Consider the following 15188-nt stretch of genomic DNA (forward strand, 5'->3'; position numbering starts at 1 on the left):
TGAAGGCGTCCCGTTTGTATGCTAAAATCGTCAATTTATTTCTTTGTAATATCTATATAATTACATATTTCCGAAACAAGCTTTAAAATTTAAGGGTCATTATATTTTTTTTCTTTTTTTTTTAAATCTAGTAGATAATTTGTGTATAACAAATAATTAATTAAATGATAACAGTTGAGAAAAAACACTGATTCTTTTTAACCTACAAAAAATCGTGTTAATTTTGAAAATAGTGTACACTTACTAGGGACAATTTTTTTTAGGTAAATTCTGATCGTGGGAATGGTTTACGCATTAAACTAACCAAACGTTTGTCTCCACTTTGTTAAAATACATATTGAAAAAAAAAAACACTAAATAATTTACCTGTTTTTCCAAATATCAAAAATTTTTATTGACATTTATTTTTTAGTTTTGGTTAGTTTCGGACCACATTGGACGGCCACAATTTAATGAATTCTATATAGGTGCATTTGATGATTTTCTCTAAAATTGATGGTTTAAGTTAAACATAACGAAAAACACATTATTAAGATATCAGTCTAGTTCATCAAGTTTGACTGTTTTTGATTTTGATTGTTTCAATAAAAAGCGTTCCCATATGATTGGGACTTTAGTGGTGACACTGACACTGCATAAAATAAATTCTCTAACCCTGCAGTCAATAAATTTTCATCTAATTCGTAAAAAATAATACTTGAAAAAAAGGACGTACCTCGAATTGGGCAAGCAGACCAAATTCGTCTCCTTCACCAATCTGCTGAGCAGCTCGTAACGCACTGACTGATTGCCCATGATCAGCGCTTTGCACTTGCACTTCTCCCAACAGTCGCAATAGGCGGTCGGCGAAGTCTTCTTCAACTTGCAGTCGTGGCCCTTGTGACATACCCGCGCACACTCGGTGCAACAACACAGAGTGCCGGTCAGGCCGCAGGTGCGACACTCGAATATGTCCTGGTTGATGTGTTCGGCTCCGGTCCACGTGAAACTGCATGTGTCGTTACAGCAGAGCACGTGCAACGGCGAGTGGTCGGGATTCGAGCCTTTCGGGAACACCATCTCCTCGCGTTCCTGGGGCGTTCCCAGTTTGGTGATGCGCTCGAATATCTCGAGGGCGGCCGGATAGCTGCGCGAAGAAACCGCCAGCATGAACGGCGTCTGACCTTGCGCGTCTCTGAGAACGACAAGAATTATTTAATCATATTATTATTAAAATTAAAGCTTTCGCGCCTAATAATATTAATAAGTTTTATTTCAAGTTTTTCTCACGATAAAAATAAAAAAACGAAACGGCAACAACAAATTAATTTTCACTGCACTGCAAACAGTCGGTGGCTACTTATCTTCTTAAATTTGGAAGGTAGTTTATTAAATAGGGTGGTGAGTAGCACTCTATTACGATCCCGGTAAGAGACAGGCTACTTCAGGAATTGGCAATCCTGCCCTATGCTAGTCACTCTTACCTTCCACCTCCCCCTCCAGGAAGGAGCAGGTCACTTACCCTCATCCTATCCCACCAATCATAATATCCTTACGTATCCCAAACTCCTTGACATTGGGAAGCAGCTACGTCAATACTAGATCAAGACCATCGAAAAATGATTTCCTTAAGGACTTGATACTAGACACCCATAGGCGACTATCAAATCTTGATTATATAGGCTATGATACTGCGATATAGAAAGCAAACGGAAAACTATTGTATTAATAATTTCAAACAATCTCTACGGCTGACGAAAATATAAACAGGGTCCTCAGTCCGGGACACCTTTTAAAAGAGGAAAGGGTGCTAAGAATATCCCCGTCGTCTACCATGGAAAACAGAACTCAACTATATAACAAAACACTACACGGACTGGAAGTCCAAACACTGCATATGGCAGGGAAACTAGCCAATGTTGAAAAAGAAAGACAACGTCTGAGGTTTGATATCCTTGGTCTAAGCGAAGTCAGATGGACTGACACTGGCCAACAAAAGACTGATAAAGGACATATATACTACTCGGGAGGGTCACAACATCGGCATGGAGTTGCTATCACACTGTCATTCGAAATCAATAAATCGCTAATCAACTTTACAGTGATAGAATAATGATGTTGCAATTAAGAACAACTCATAGAACAATGAACGTAATTCAGGTTTATGCTCCAACATGCGATAGCTCAGAACAAGACATAGAAAGTTTCTACGACGAACTACAAGAGATAACGAAACTGGTGAAATAGGGTGAAGTGGCTGTCGTTATGGGTGACTTCAACTGTAACTTTGGATCGGGAACGGATAATGAAATAGTCGGATAATACGGTTTTGGACAAAGATAACAGGACAAATTCCCTCGATTGGCTTAAATCGATCTTCATCCCCATACCCAAGAATGGATATGGAGTTTGAGAATTTGCTGTTTTGGTGAAAAAAAATTGGAGTACGGTTTAGATCTGATGATAGACAATATTTAAGAAGATGTGTTGGCGCAAGCAATAAAAATAGCCCGATTTCAATACAAAAAGGTATTGAACAATACAATGCTACCGTTTGCAGAAGGTGCTATTTAACAGGACAGTAATCTGAAACACGTATCCAACTTAGTGAGTAAATGGTTTAGAGAGAAAAACATAACGGTCTTGAATGGTCATCTCAATCGCCAGATCTGAACTGGACCAAAGATCTCAATCTCAATATCTTAACATTCTAATGCATTCCAATGTTAAAAATCAACAAGAACTCATCAATCAGATTGGTCGAAAAGGGCTGCAAAAATTCTAAAACAAGTTGGTTAATCATCCTATGCATAGAGGATGCCAGGCCATCCTACATTCTTGAGCCTATGCCACAAAATTCTAAAAGTAATATATCATATTGAATGAAATATTTTGCGTAGATTAAATAAAACTTTCCATACTTTTTTCCACCACTGTATATTGCTTCATAATCTAGACCTATTTATATTTTTCTAGTAGTATTAGTTGTTGAAATATTAACAACAGCAAGAAATTGATTCCATTTATTTATTTAAATGAGGGCTGCTTCGTAATTAATTGTCTTGGAAAATCTAATTTCACACGAACACACTTTGTTTATCGTGACGCAGTAAATATCACCTTGTGAGAATTGTTACACTAACATTCTATTGTATTGTGGTATACTAGTCATTGTATCTAATAAATATTTAATATTAATTAATTTTATTTTTTTTTAAATATTTATATAAGTTATGAGTTATGTTTTAATCTTGTATGCGGGACAATAATGCATCGTGACGTCACAGCCAATTTTGTCGATATTCTTGGGCTCTGCATCTATTAAATCTTGAAATGCGTATAAAATTGTCGAGTCGGTGCATTTCAAAAATATTTGGTAGGTGTATTTTAAATTTACCAATAAACATTTCTAGCAAAATACAAAAAAATAGGTGGTTGGGTTCTGCACGAATAGAATGGAGTTTTTCCTGAAACTAACATTTTATTCGTGTGTAAGTGTGCGCCGTACGGCCCTTTTGTGTCATCCGAACGAAGACTTTTAGGCAGTCTAACTACAGTTTCTCCAACTTAATTTTTGTTTGTTTTTCGATCCGGCCGTTTGTGTTTATGTTCAAACTACTCACTTAGAGCAGAGAAATTCGACCAGATGGTTCTCGATCGTCGACGATTCGTAGAGGAGCGCGTGGAGAATTTGCATGGCGTTCGATCTGCGCTCCGAGGGATCCAAAACGTTGCCGGACACGCTATGGTTGTGCGCGCCGCCCTTGTTCGCAGCGCTGCTGCCGAGACTAATAATACTGTCTTCGTCGCCCGAGGCACCGTCGAAAGATTCGGGCGGCCAACTTTGCGTCGGGATTGGATCTTCCGGCACGTACTGATCTGTAAAGGTGTCAAATGACCGGAAGTAGTTATCGGTCTGATGTCTTCGCCCATAACCCAAAGTTCAAAAAATCACAATTCGCTGATATTTAAATTTTTAAAACTTTTATGAATGACCAATGAAATACTTGGAAAATTTATTGATACCCATTCAAGCAAGCTAGCTTCCTTTACTCACGAATTGTGTAATAAGTTGAATCCTTGTGTTAGTTACAGAGATTCTTAAAAATATTTTCCTGGTATGGACTAGGTGTATACTATATATTTTATTGGTAATATCAAATATTTATTTAAATAGGTTGACTTTATAATAATTTAACTTTATACAATGTATGCAGAGAGATCCTTTAATACACAGCCCCAACTTAGGAGTGCATTCATCAACTTAAAATCAGAGAAAAAGGTCGGGTGTCAGTCAAAGTCTTCCCAAATTAAAAAACCAATATAAAAAACGTTTGCTAGAAAGCAAAGTCGTTGCGCAAGATAGTTTGAAAGGATGGGTTGAAAGTGTAGCACCCTGTGCTTTAATAGCTCCCTTTCATTGAATTTATAAAGCGCACCAGGTGTACCAAACTTTACTTTATTATCAAAATTGTGGGAGAAAATTTGAAAAAACCTAAGAAGTGTTGAAACTTATCTGTGTCATTTTTTATTTATTTTGTTATGAATTTGAAAGTTAATTGATCTGAAACATTTAAGACTGTTAGATTCAATTCGTTACGATCAACCTCCATAATTGCCTCTAATATACATATTTCACATTCCCTCTAACCCCTTCTGATTACATCGCTCCCAAGAAAAAAACTCTTTCACTGGTTCACCCAGATACCATAAAACTATTAAGACAATCCGACTTTCAGGTTGAAAATAATGAAGACTTTAGAACAGAAGCTGCAGGATTTGATTTGAGCGAAATGGATAAAGATTACTCAGATATTAGTTGTAAGTGATATAAACAAACATTAGATTTCAATATCTGCACGGCGAAATGTATAGGTATATTGGGTGATTTAGTTATTAACAATTACCTTTTTTTAGTTGTATGTAAAAACTAATCGGTTTTAGCGAGAGATAGATATAAGAAAAAAAATTCAGAGGGCTAAAAAATGCCTGATTTGCCAGACTGTTCATATAAAGTAACTGCATCTAGATTTCGTTTCTTCCTCGAATTATTTAACAAAATTTTATCATTTTGAATGAATAAAATAGACCGCACAAATGATAAAATGATTTTGCCTCCCCTAGATACTCTGCGAATCAGAAACGAAAATATATGGGAAAACGGTGACTAAGAAAGCTACAGCACTTACCGTCGTTATCTTTATTCGATGTAGGCGTGCACATGTTGACCACGGCGTGGAAGATATTCCTATTGCCGTCGCACCGCTCCGTCAAAATGGTGGGCCTCGCGATGGTATTAATTTCTGCGAGAGACGAAAAAAACACGTTTTCCTGTAAATTCGTAACCGTGGGGTCGACGAGAAACCTACTACCGTCGCTGTCGAGCTGCGCAAGCACCTGCCTCACGCCGTCCACGTCGCACTTGAGTATTTTCGGCATCAGCAACTGTTGCTCGAGGGCGAACACCAAAATGGCCACCTGATTTTTCATGTTGACGTTAGTGCCGGTCAGGGCCAGCGTCCCCGCGGCTAGACACTTCACCGGCGGCAGATCTAAAAACTGCGGGTCCCTGATCGCTTCCGCGCAGTCCTTGGCAATGGGATAGATGGTGTTGTTGCCGTCGCGCAACACCAAGACCGTTTCGGTGCTCTGAAAATAGAGCCCAGACCATACCGTCCATAAAACCACATTATCGTTCATCTATTTATTAATGCTATTTTGATTTTCCATTTTAACAATTAAATAACTATTATGGATACTATCCCACTTTTTCGATCTAGTAGATCCCTCTGGATTGGACGAAATCCAAGCATTTAGCAGATCATTTGTCTAATGAAGGAAGTGAAGCCAGGTTTTCCAAGAGGTACTCAAACAAACCTAAGGTTGTATGCCATTTAAAAAGTGGACGAGCAGGACATCACAAATTACAAACCAATGTCGGTGTTATTCTCAGTGTCTAAGGTTTTTGAAAAAGAGATTCATCCTAGAGCAATAAATCATTTTAGTATGGATGATATATTAAATAACCTCCAATTTAGATTTATACCCAAGAAACCTAGTGATTGGCAATATTAAATTTAATACAATAAATTAATAAAAACCTTGATAAGAATCTTAAAGTTGCTGGTATATATTTTCATTTGTCTAAAGCATTATGGATCATCACTGATATTGATCGCGGAGCATAATGAAATGTGTGAGTAAAGAAAAAGAAAAAGTAAAAAAAAAACTTAAAAAAAACATATTTTAGTTTAAAAAATACACATTTCATTACGGAGAAGAAAGATTTATAGGCTGGTGCGATGGAAATATTAAGGACTCAGAAGCAATTAAGGCATTAGAACGTTACTTAGGTACATTCGAGCGCTGAAAAATGCCAACACTTGTAAAGAACAAGTTTATCAATGTTTTAAAATTAACGTCCTACGTCAAAGCAAAGCTTTGTCATATTTTGTTTTTACCAGCGATAAACATTATTATTTTTTATTAAAACTAATTAAAAAGATATAAACAAAATTTCGTTCAAAGAGTGGGCAAATTTCTGGTCAAGGATATATGTTTTTATGGTCAACTACAAGTTTCAAAAATACTAAAAAGCCTTGAGCCGTTTGGGTTATGAATATCACGCCCTCTTGGTCATTGTAAACGCGCAGCCCTACTCTTAAACCTTTTGGTTTATGAATGCCACGCCCACTTGGCCAATGTAAACACGCGACTTAACCCTTAAGCCTTCTGGTTTATGAATGTCACGCCCTTTTGGCCACTGTAAACACGCAGTCCACCCTTAAGCTTTGATTTATGAGTATTTATTGGCTCTATCACCATTAACAATTTGCGAAATAAGGCAACTCATTTCATCGTAGTCTAGACTACTACTAGAGCCTTCGGCTGAACCAACCAGTGTTACGAATGGCGTCTTACAATTCCGAAAGCACAACAAGGGGTACCTACCTCTCCGGCGCAGGTCAAATTGATGTAGGAAGGGTACAGGCCCATGAACGCGGCCGTGTCGCTCGGGAACGCGTTATCCTGCTCAACGCGGCCGCTGCTGATGTTGATGATGACGTAACTCAGTTTGGAACCATTCCTGACCACCGCGTGGACTCCCTGTCCGTCGACCGCAATTGTCAATATCTGACCGACATTCTCGGAGACCTGGATACGTCGCGGCATGCGTTGGAAACAGTCGGGCACCCGCGAGTTCGAAGACGATTTTATCACCTTGAAAAACGAAAATGGATACTTCAGGTCAGACCCATTGCCATGACGTTTTCTTTTTCTCAATGGCGAAGCAGAAATATTCAGAAAGACTAATCGATAAAATCACGGTTCTTGTCAACGGTTAGCGATATTCATCATTTGATTGCTCTACCGCTAGCTTTCTATATACAGAGTGCTATTTTAATCATATCACATAATCGAATTACTGAAACTGGAGCCCACTGATACTGACTCAATATTTTGTTTGGTCCAAATCGGATAAGAAAATTTCGTAATCTCACCCGGTCCAACAGGACTAACACCGCGACATGCCCGGTTGCGGTCACTGTCATTGTCAACGTTGCCAAATAACAGAATCATGTTTACTGTTTAGGTTGGGATTGGATTTACATCTAATGGCCACGACTCCATTAGGTCATTCGGCCACCTTACGACAAGTGTGAACATAATTCAAAAATCCTCAATCCTCAAATCATCATCCTCCAGGTTGATTAACATATACAAAATGGAATTTCGACCGACAGCAAAAAACGCCCTCCTCCACTTCCCCCGCGAACTATCCGGGCCCTCAGGCCACCACACCGGTGTGAACAGGAAAAAACAGCGGGACCGACAACGTTTACAACTTTAAAACAATCACTAAACACTACACTACACACTAAACAAGGGATTCTGTTGGGACCGAACGGAGGTTAAACCGCCATGCTTACGGCAGAATCCGCTGTTTAGGTTATTTAGGTTATTTAGTCTTTTCATTTAATTAATAAAAAAGAGCAAATGAGATTATTAGACGATAAACAAGATATGCTGATTCCGAAATCATTTTTATAGCTGCATATTTTACAACTGACAGGATGTAATTTTACAATGTATCTATTCCAGAAATAGCTAAAATAAGTCGGTGGTTTCTCACTCTACACTTATAACACATTATGAGAAATGCAGCAAAGAATAAAAAATTGTAAACAAATAAAATGCCCTTTTGTGTGTTCAGTTTATCCAAGGAATAAAATTAAACGATCTTTGGCTACATAAAAAAATTAAAATCGAATTAAACCTTAATTAATAACAGGAAGCGTATTAGTGCGCAATTAGGTTAACAATTAGCCATATTTGTTTTACATTATCGTCGAAGAAGAAAGTTAAAACAGAAACTATCTGCAACTATCCATTAGGGAGAATTGCAGTAAGCTCAAGTTAACATACTTGTTTAGATGTCTATTCAGTTATTTTTTGGTTGCAAATAAAAATTTGTGAGAGAATGAAAAATACAAGTATTTGTGCATCAATCAGGGTTCATTTGAAATTATTAACAACATAGTAGTGCAATTCTCGTCAAAATGTCATATATTTCATTAATGTAGGCCAGTTTTCTTCGTTGGCGTAGAGAAAATCACGACCAAACGTTATACTTATCCCATACAACTGCGAAATGACTACATAGAGAAAGTGACTTGTTTAATAAAGCGTGTAAAACTTTTCAATGCATTCTCTTTTGGAAATTGTGAATTCTCGAGTGGTTAGTGACACTCTGACCTCCCTGTCCCTTAACTTTATCTTTCTTTCTACTACTACCCTCAATCTTTCCCTTAATTATTAGTTGCAGCAGTTCATACTGCGTATTCCTCATCACATATACCAGGAACTAGACTAGTTTTTTTTTTATTTTTAATGATATTTAAGAGTTGTCTGTTCTTATTTATAAGTTTCAGTACCTTTTTATTCATTGCTCAAGCTATCCACACTATTTTAACATTGCGGCGATACCAACACATCTCAAATTTTGTTTAGAGAATTAACTGTGAGAGTTCAGCTATTTGCAAAATAAAGCAGCATTGAACACAAAATTGAGCCTGACACAAATATCAATGTCCGAACACGTAAGCACCCTCCTAAATTTTATGAAGGCTTGAGGAGCTTATTCTATGCGTCATTTCTGAATAAATATTACTCCTCTCTTAATTAGGATTTATTTATTGGCATACATGTTTTCTATGATTATAAGAGTTTTGTACTAGTACTCGCATTTTCTTGCATTGGTTTTCTTTGGTAGAAGAATGAACGTGGAGGATAGCCACTGCTTGGGGTAGTGCTCTGTCTCATAAATGATGTTAAATATCTCATGAAGCGCTGCAATACCTGTTTTATCTAAATGTTTGAGTAGTTCTGATGGTAATTTATCTGAACGAGCAGCTTTATTGTTTTCTGATTGCTTTTTCCACTTGTTTGTTGGGTGTACACAGAACATAGGTATAAAGGTTTTTTGTGACTACTTTTTAGGGGAAGGTCCGTCAGAAGCAAACACGAAGATCATTCAATCCTTTCTTTTTTTATAGTTCGATGTATTAAACTAAACTAATATTATTTAGGGTTTGAATTTATGAGATTAATGTTCCTTTCTGGCATTAGTTCTTTTTATATGTAAGCTTATTAACCTCAGGGTTGCAAGATTTAGCAAACCTTATCGCCTGTCTTAATGCTGTCATTTCTTTATCCTGCCGAAAGATTGAGCGCAATTTTATAAGAATTTCTTGGAGCAATTTTTCCAGAATGTCAGGCAGCAACGGAGTATTTTTGCAATTAGTCCTTTGATCATTCATTAAATTCTATGATGTTATTTCAATACCACTCTGCATTTCAAATTTGGTTAGTTAAGTTTACCTGGAGATCATCTTTTCTCATCAGGCGGCAATCTTGAAATATGTCATCGGCGTCCTTCGTGTCGCGGTCGCGCGCGTGCGCAGACGGGAACCGGACCGCAGCGTACGCGCCGTCCACCTTGAGGACCCGACCGGTTGGCACGCTGCGCACGTCCTCAACGAATATGACGTCCCGCAGGTGCCACTCCTCTTCCTCTTTGCGCTGATCACTGTTGATATCTGACACTGTAACCACCAGCCTCTTCTGACGCTCTGCGAAGCACAAGAAATACGCGTTGAAAAATCGCCGCGCGAGATGCGCAAATTCACTTTCTCGTCGATTATTTCGTCAGAAAGACTAATCAACAATCATGGAAAGTCAAGTTGAGCTGTTTTCATCAGTTTATCGGAAGCGTGAGACGTTTGTCACGATGTAAAATGTTACAGTTAGTTAAAAATAACGGTTCTGACTAATTCAACTGATTTTGCTAAATAACAATGATTGCTAATAAACGGTATTCTGGCTCTCCAGTTATATCCATATCAATTTCCAAGTTGACAAAGCAAACTAAACAAAACTAATCTTATTGCTAAATTAGCAACCATATTTATAGCAAGTTTATTGGCTCCTCTCTGTTGCTGCAAATTTTTAGGCCTGTTGCATTTGAAAATGTGAAAAATCATTAAGTACAAGTTTTAGTTCATTTGTAGAGGAAGGAGAATAAAAAGTTTAAGTTATTTTGACTTAAAGAGACCACTCAAGAATAATCGTGTATATTTCGGTCAGAGCAGTTGTGCCGTTACGTCACGTACAGTGACGTAATAAAATATGATCCGTACGTCTAAGGTATATTGCTAGCATTTTTAAAAGCTCACAAACTAAATTCCTGTATCAGTTTACGACATCCAGTAATGAACCAAATAAAGATGTCATGCTATAATGTAACTGCACAATTGCTCTTATTGGACTTTATATTGGACACTGTATTACCTTTTGTGTTTCAATTTCAATTTAAATTCACCCCAAGTGACCACTTAAAGATTAGTCAACCTGCATCCATTTCAATATTAAAGCTAAATTAGAACAATTTAAAAAATATTTTAGCAGACAAACAGAAAATCTAAAGTAAGAAAAACGTCTAAACTTAAACGGAAACAATTAATAATAATAAATTCTTTATTTTTTGACACAGTGACAATACATAATACTATTCCAGAAGAAAGAGACGGTAGCCAACTAAGTTGCTCTAATAGAACGTCCCAAGAAAAGAAAGGAAAAAGGAAAAAACGAGAAAGAAAACTCACTAATGAAAGAAAAATTACAAACTAGGTATTTAAAGACAAAAAAATTAAGCATATTATTTTCGATCTCTGGGTTATATATATCGCAAAGGCAACGAGGTACAGTATTAGGGGAACAGTTGAAATTTTGAATTATTATGGTGACGTACTTGTTATCTTGAAATTTAAAACTCAGTTTCTACAAAAGCTTCTAATGTTAAATACGCGAACACTGTTTCAAAGCTGAAACCAATTCAAATATTTTTTTAATGTCTTTTCTTGATCTGCTGATCCACCAAGTGGATTTGCTAACATTTGCAACGATATAACTTTTTATATCATTAAATAGTCCAATAAGAGCTTAACTATCCAGTGAAAACTGTATCTGTACATCTTTATCCGAACCTAAAATATGAATAACAAGGCGTAGTAATGTCAGCTACTGGGCAATGACGTGCCAATCAAAGGTAACATAAAAAAAAGTTAACCATAAAAACAAAATTTTGTTTTGATTTTAAATAACATTTGACATCCTAAATAGCAAATTAGCGTTTTACATGGTTCTGGATAATTAGATTTGAATAACAACCCATAAAGTGCAATTTTTTCCAAAATCCACCTTTCACCTTTCAAACTGGTAACATTGGGTTGTTCGACTCTTATGTTACTGTCATGTCTTAGCATTTATTCTTACTCACTTGCTAGACGGGTCTACTTACTGTGACAAGTGCTGCCGGTGTCGCTGCAGGTGCTCGATGCCGGCGAAGGGGGCGGGGGCATGTCCAATCTGTCGGTGTTCTCTTTGATGTTTGAATTTTTCGCGGCTGACGCTAAAAAATGAACCGCACATGCATGTCAATAACATTCACTATGGAGGGCTTTGTAAATCTGAGTTAAAATACCAAGAGTGTTTCAATGCAAATTACAGAATAGGAATTTATCTTACTATTGTTGTTGTTGTTGATAAATAAATTATCCTGTTGGTTACTATTTACAAAACTTCTGGATTCATCCTACGTCGGTTGTTAAGTTAGTTTCAGTTTCATATAAGCTCTGAAGAAGCCAACAGGATCATTGGCAAAACGTCAGCAAGTTCGACTCAGCAAAAACCGACGAAAGAGGAATCCAGAAGTTTTGTAAATAGTATTACAGTACCCTGTGAATATTTCTTTAAAAAAAAAATCCTATTGGATTCTTTCAGGGCCCAACTGAAATTGACTGGCATTATACTCTGTACCTCCTTATATACTGTTTGAGGGGGGCGAAATTAAGAAGGGTCATGAACATTGCCTCAGATGACTGATATTTATATAGGTGAAAGGTGACTTGTGATTAAGATTGTTTGGTTGTTTAGAGATTTCTATGAATTCAAGGATTTTTTTAGTAGAATTGATTACATTCATGAATTTTTGTTTGATTCAATAAGATGTGGTGTCTGGTTTCATGATTATGTTTGGCAACTGCTGAAAAATTTATTTGTCAGTCTTTTCAGGCTCTTTCATGTTTTTTTAGCCTAGTTGACTTTGATGTTGAGAGATTTTTGATCAGCGATGTTTTGAATGTAAGGAGGGACCACAGTGGCAACTGTGGAGTTGCTATCGGTCTCATTTGCTTTATAAGGTTGTGGTGAAGTGTATTCGGTTTTAGTTAAAGGTTCAGGAGCCCTAAGACTATGACAAATAACCTTATCAACAGTTGCCAAACATAATCATGAAACCAGACATCAAATTTATTTTAATCAAACTAAAATTCTTGCATGTAATCAATTCTGCCACAAAGGCAAACCGGAGACTCCATAGAAATCTCTAAACAACCAAACAATCTCAACTGCGACTCACGTCTATACCTTACACCAATCAGTCATCCGAAACAATAACCATGTCCCTCAAATATTATATAAGCAGGTACAAGCTCTGAAGAAGCCAACAGGATGATAGACGAAACATCAGCAAGTTCGATTTATTAACAACTGACACAGGAGGAATGCAGAAGATTTGTAAATAATATTACAGGAGCCTGTGAAAGTTTCCTTGAAAAGTTACCACTTCTCAAATTTTTATTATCATTTTTTAAATTTTAACCACAACTTTTTTTCCATTTGCCGAAATACATAAAATCTTACTTACATTCAGCGAATGCGTCATCGGTCCTCTTGCTGGAGGATCCCTTCTTAAACGCATCTGAAAACGAACAAAATTTTTTTCTTTTGCATTTATCTTTTGAATGCATAAATTAAATGGGAAATCGAGGTTCCACTCACATAAACCGGAGCCGCTCGAACCGGCCTTATCCTCCCGATTCCTGTCGCTGCCGCTCCCGCTGGATATATTCATAATTTTGAACGTGCACGTGTCGCTCAGTGTCCACGCGGCGTTCTGCAACTGGCCGACCTTCGGCACCCCGGCGGCCACCGTGAACCCTATCGCGCCCGGTTGGTACATCGGGTTGTTTTTCATGCAAACCTGTGACCCGGTCACTATCTCCGACTGATTAGTCGACGGTCGCAGTTTCCTGCACTTCGTCCGGTACTTTTCCCACAAACGTTTGCGCTGAAGGAAAGGCAACACGCCCCTGAAAGTACATAGGAATAGCTGAGTCCCGATCACACCCCCCATTATACCGGCGGTGGTTACCCAGTAAGGACGACTCTCATAGAATGGTATAAACTTTTTGTTTTTACAAATAAGTACAGGGCCTTTAAAAGTAATACATATCGATAATGCCGTGGGTTAAAATTTCTACCCATACTTTTATAGAAGTTCGCATTTTCGATACTTATACAGCGCCAGTCGTTTTTGCAAGATCTAAACGTGCGTATATAAATAAAATAAAACATATTTAAATCTTTTACCACGTATGCACGTGACTCAAATCGATATAAGTCGAGATTAAATACTATAAAAATGTACTTTATTCAGTATTAAATTCAATTTCAAGCCAAATTCGATTAGAAAAAAATTTGGGTTATATCGACATTGCATTTAAAATGTATTAATGTAAACGGAACTTTGAATTCGGGCTTTAATTTAATGGTCGCTGCCAGAAAACGAATCAACATAACCACAAAATACATTTTGTTTGTTTTTGAACAATATAAGTGATAGTGGCTTTGAAAATATTATTGCAGCAGACATTTTTGACTAGAACGGAATTTATATAAAATTAAAAGTGTTCACCCAGCAATAGAAAAAATAAAGAATTATTCATATAGGACAAAACAAAATCAAAACAATCGTTATCAAAACGATTTCGAGCACATATATAATTAGTATCTATAACATTGCATCCCAAAAGTTTCGGTTACTTTAACTATAAACCCTTCAGTGTCAGTTACTAGCGTTGTTAAAAATCTTACTGAAAAAATGTTACTCTTAGGGATTTATAGGATGTTCCGTAAAGACCTTATAAATCTTAAAGCACCTAATAAATATTCTAAAATTGTTAGGGAAGGTAAACCATCTTATAAAACTTATTGCCCAGTAACAAAATTAATCAAGTAGAAAGGGGCCGTTATGTTTCTGAGGTTGGGATTTTGTGCAATTATTAATATCACAAACCAAAAAATTTAGCGAATAGTTAAATTTAGTAGCAGTTTTTATAGTAATCATAATTTCTTTCGAATGCAAAACAAATAAACAACGGAAGAGTGAGATTACAATTTTATAACTCACATTTCATATTTGCGCAATTATAGTTCTTAACTGGTATTCAGATTACTTGTAATTTTATACCGGTTTTAAGGTTTTTATAAATATGTGTTTGGTAACTTACAAAACTATATGTACTTCTTCAAAATGACCTTAGATTTTATTGCTACACCTAGGTAGAATTTGTAATAGTTTCAAGGGTGTTTAATAGTTCTTGAAAGCGCATTTAAAAAATACCTTAGGTTTTATTGCAAAAACAATATTACTAAAAGACACCTAGGTGAGTTTTATAAAAGTTTCCAACGTTTTTTATTTTTATTTATTTTATTCAATCAAAATGTTTTAAAAAAACATTTTGCAATTGTAGCGTGTTATCTACCATTTTTTAATAATAACATATATTTCATAATAAATTATTATG

At 36.6% G+C, this 15188-nt stretch overlaps 1 protein-coding gene across 7 annotated transcripts in view; it reads right to left on the reverse strand.

Annotated features, from left to right (window-relative positions):
* LOC132697456 (E3 ubiquitin-protein ligase UBR5) overlaps nt 1-15188 on the reverse strand; it is an 84809-nt gene that overhangs the window by 55434 nt on the left and 14187 nt on the right. For 6 of the 7 annotated variants that reach the window (XM_060662990.1, XM_060662988.1, XM_060662993.1 and 3 more), the window contains exons 9-17: nt 13381-13691; nt 13247-13300; nt 11840-11950; nt 9862-10112; nt 6931-7200; nt 5349-5628; nt 5169-5282; nt 3603-3858; nt 716-1174 (exon numbers count right to left, since the gene is read on the reverse strand). In XM_060662990.1, coding sequence (XP_060518973.1) covers nt 716-1174; nt 3603-3858; nt 5169-5282; nt 5349-5628; nt 6931-7200; nt 9862-10112; nt 11840-11950; nt 13247-13300; nt 13381-13691 — 2106 coding nt within the window. The remainder of the gene's footprint in view (nt 1-715; nt 1175-3602; nt 3859-5168; nt 5283-5348; nt 5629-6930; nt 7201-9861; nt 10113-11839; nt 11951-13246; nt 13301-13380; nt 13692-15188) is intronic. The other variant, XM_060662987.1, reaches the window with a different exon arrangement.

The sequence above is a fragment of the Cylas formicarius genome, unplaced genomic scaffold (assembly GCF_029955315.1).
Source record: "Cylas formicarius isolate icCylForm1 unplaced genomic scaffold, icCylForm1.1 PGA_scaffold_1__22_contigs__length_36826433, whole genome shotgun sequence".
Lineage (NCBI taxonomy): Eukaryota > Metazoa > Arthropoda > Insecta > Coleoptera > Brentidae > Cylas > Cylas formicarius.